This window comes from Hordeum vulgare, chromosome 6H (genome assembly GCF_904849725.1).
Source record: "Hordeum vulgare subsp. vulgare chromosome 6H, MorexV3_pseudomolecules_assembly, whole genome shotgun sequence".
NCBI lineage: Eukaryota > Viridiplantae > Streptophyta > Magnoliopsida > Poales > Poaceae > Hordeum > Hordeum vulgare.
This window is the reverse complement of record NC_058523.1, coordinates 28,591,358-28,594,391: the sequence shown is the minus strand read 5'-3', so window position 1 is coordinate 28,594,391 and position 3,034 is coordinate 28,591,358. Positions and strand designations below refer to the sequence as shown.

Genomic DNA, 3,034 nt, shown 5'->3' with positions numbered 1-3,034 from the left:
AAGAGAGAAGGGGTTGCGAGGTGTGACTGCTAGTTTTTTCACGTGTCGTCGATAAAAACGACCATTCAAGCCGTGAACCATGACATTTCATTCCACGTTGCCATGGTACCAAATGTCCAAACATAAGATTTATATTTTGATAGAATGATGTTGTTGACAAGGGGCCCCGCTCTATGGAGCTACCTTTCCTCCCTTCCGTCACACATTTGCCATATTGCAACTTCGTCTGGTCGGCACTTCAAAAAAACTTCGTCTGGTCGGTAGAGCACAGGTCGACGGATAATCCCGGATAAGCCGCAAGGAACACCAATGGCGCCGCCGTCCCTCTTCCTCCTCCTGCTGCCGCTCCTCGCCGTGGCGGCCGAGGCCGTCCCTCACACGCTGACGCAGCCGTCCAACTCCAACCCCGCGGCAGCAGGCGGCGGTGCTCCCCCGACCCCGACGCCGTGGCCGGAGCAGTTCCACGCGGTGATGTTCACCAACCTGACCGAGAGCGGCGGCCGCCTGCAGCTCATCGACCTCTACTACGACTGGCCCCGCGGCCGTAACCTGAACCTCATCCGCAGCCAGCTCTCCGGCGACCCGACCTACGACGTGGAGTGGACCAACGGCACCTCCTACATCTTCGACTCCGCGTCCTGCCGCACCATACGGTTACCCGTCGGCGTCCTGCCCCCGGACTGGCTCCACGGCGCCGTCTACCTCGGCCGCGAGACCACCGACGGCTTCGACTGCCACCTCTGGACCAAGGTCGATTTCGTCTGGTACTACGAGGACGTCCTCACCCACCGCCCCGTCCGCTGGAACTTCTTCAATGGTACGCCCCCCCGCAGATCCATCAATCATTCTTGCGATTTCGCAACTGTTGTTGCCTTTAAATTCTATCACTGATTTATTGAATCTTGTGCAACCGTCATTGAATCTCTCTGTTTCATGGGGAGAGAATGCGACGGTGATACGTTTTGCTCCACGAAATTCAGTTCATATCTGAAGGGATTCAGTCTAAAGTTCTAAACTCCAAATCTACCCAGAATTCCCCAGTTTCTTGATGTGGCAGCAGTACACTGCACGCTTTGTTTATTTGGATCAGGAACCCAAGAATCTGCTTGCTTCTCCAATCTCCATGGGAATCGACTGTCAAATTTCCCGTGTTCTGAACATACTTCTTCGACTCCTGTTGGGCAATTCAGTTTCAGTTTCTTGATGCTGTGCTACTCCTTTCCCAGGGATGCAGCAGCATGTGATGAGCTTCGAGGTGGGAGGGGTGCTAGAGGACTCCCAGTGGCAGGCACCCTCGCACTGCTTCGCTGACGACGACGCCGCCGCCGCCACCGGAACCGATGCGACGAGCAGCCTCCTCAGGTTCGCACGGACGCCTGCAGCGGCTGTAACATCTGCAGCTTAAAAAGTAGAGTTGGATTCACACCGGTGGTCTTTCCATTTCATGCTACTCTTGTATTGTGTAACAAATCAAGCGTGGAGCTGGTTTCCATGATGGTTGCATGGTAACAATATCAAAATATTTTTCAAAATTGAAGTCTTATTTTATGAAAAAGATAGTTCTATTATAAAAGTTCATCGGAAGTCAAAACATCTCAAACATAATAACAATTACATCGAGATCCCAAGACCAACAAACGACCACTACTGCCGCATGAACGTGTCACCGTCGTTGCTCTCCTACTGGAGCCGACTTGATCTTAATGGTAACACCCAGAAAGACTTCGTGCACGTGCCCCTAACGACCAGCGTTCTGGAGCCGCAGTTGTCATTGTTGAACCATTGCATAGATTTGAAGCATCTGACATCAAATTTCACCACATGACAAGAAGCCCTAACCTCATCGTCCCAAGGAGATGACAGATGACAGAAATTTACGATGAAGCACTGTCGACTATGGATGAACTCAGGAAGAATAGAAGCCTAAAAGACAAAGTTGAAGAAGAAGTCTTCCCATCCGCCGGAGCAGAGTATCCACGAGGACCAAAAAAAATCCTAAGCTAATCTACTGACCCGCCGCCAGAGCGACAAGCTGATGGGAGGCGACTCATCGATGAAGGGTGCAGGGTAGGGTTTGCCCAGTCGTATAGGTTAGGGTAGGAAAACAAGCTTATTAAACGGTGTGATTTCTTATCTACAGACTTTCGTATTTGACGTTAAACTTATTATCTCCCAAGCGGTTAACCCAATTGACGATTTGCTTCCACCGTTAACTTTCTTATGGCAATATCTTGAAAACTAGATCATATCTCGGCATGCTTTAACATCTTATCTTTGGTCAGCACTTGTCAAATTTGTTAGAAACAAAAGCAAATCATATAATTGTCTCCCTCTATCATTGATAGTGATGCTTATATACAAGTTAGGGGGACACGATCAAAGGATGTGTCCGTTCCACACAGATGCGATGGTTAGCATTAGTGCTAACCGCCTGGCAGATAACAAGGGGAGATTTACCCCATAATTAACACACTTAATTAATTCTAACACTCCCCTAATCTACACTTGTTCATATAATATCATCATCTTGAAGAGCTCCTGGAAAACCCCATGGGAAAATGTGAGAAGATATGTGTTTGATATATTGTCAAAACTCCTTCAAACCTAGTGGAAAAAATAAGGAGAAAATGATGCAACTATTGGAAATATGCCCTAGAGGCAATAATCAAATGGTTATTATCATATTTCCATGTTCATGATAATCGTCTATTGTTCATGCTATAATTGTATTAACAGGAAACAATAATACATGTGTGAATAAATATATCATAATGTGTCCCTAGCAAGCCTCTAGTTGGCTAGCTCGTTGATCAATAGATGATTATGGTTTCCTGATCATGGACATTGGATGGCATTGATAACGGGGTCACATCATTAGGAGAATGATGTGATGGGCAAGACCCAATCCTAAGCATAGCACTAGATCATGTTGTTCGTATGCTAAAGCTTTTCTAATGTCAAATATCTTTTCCTTCGACCATGAGATTGTGCAACTTCCGGATACCGTAGGAGTGCTTTGGGTGTATCAAACGTC

At 47.4% G+C, this 3,034-nt stretch overlaps 1 protein-coding gene across 1 annotated transcript; it reads left to right on the top strand.

The window, feature by feature from the left end:
* Positions 1-201: 201 nt before the first annotated feature.
* Positions 202-1,555, top strand: LOC123401712 (uncharacterized protein At4g14100-like). The gene is made up of 2 exons (XM_045095567.1): positions 202-817; positions 1,227-1,555. The coding sequence occupies exons 1-2, from the start codon at positions 310-312 to the stop codon at positions 1,403-1,405; spliced, it is 687 nt and encodes a 228-aa protein (XP_044951502.1). The 5' UTR covers positions 202-309; the 3' UTR covers positions 1,406-1,555.
* Positions 1,556-3,034: the final 1,479 nt, after the last annotated feature.

What these genes read in the sequence shown, in the direction of transcription:
- LOC123401712 (XM_045095567.1), top strand. Translation starts at nt 310, where the DNA reads ATGGCGCCGCCGTCCCTCTTCCTCCTCCTGCTGCCGCTCCTCGCCGTG. An exon ending in CCGCTGGAACTTCTTCAATG is followed by an intron (nt 818 to 1,226) that starts GTACGCCCCCCC and finishes CTCCTTTCCCAG; the next exon opens with GGATGCAGCAGCATGTGATG.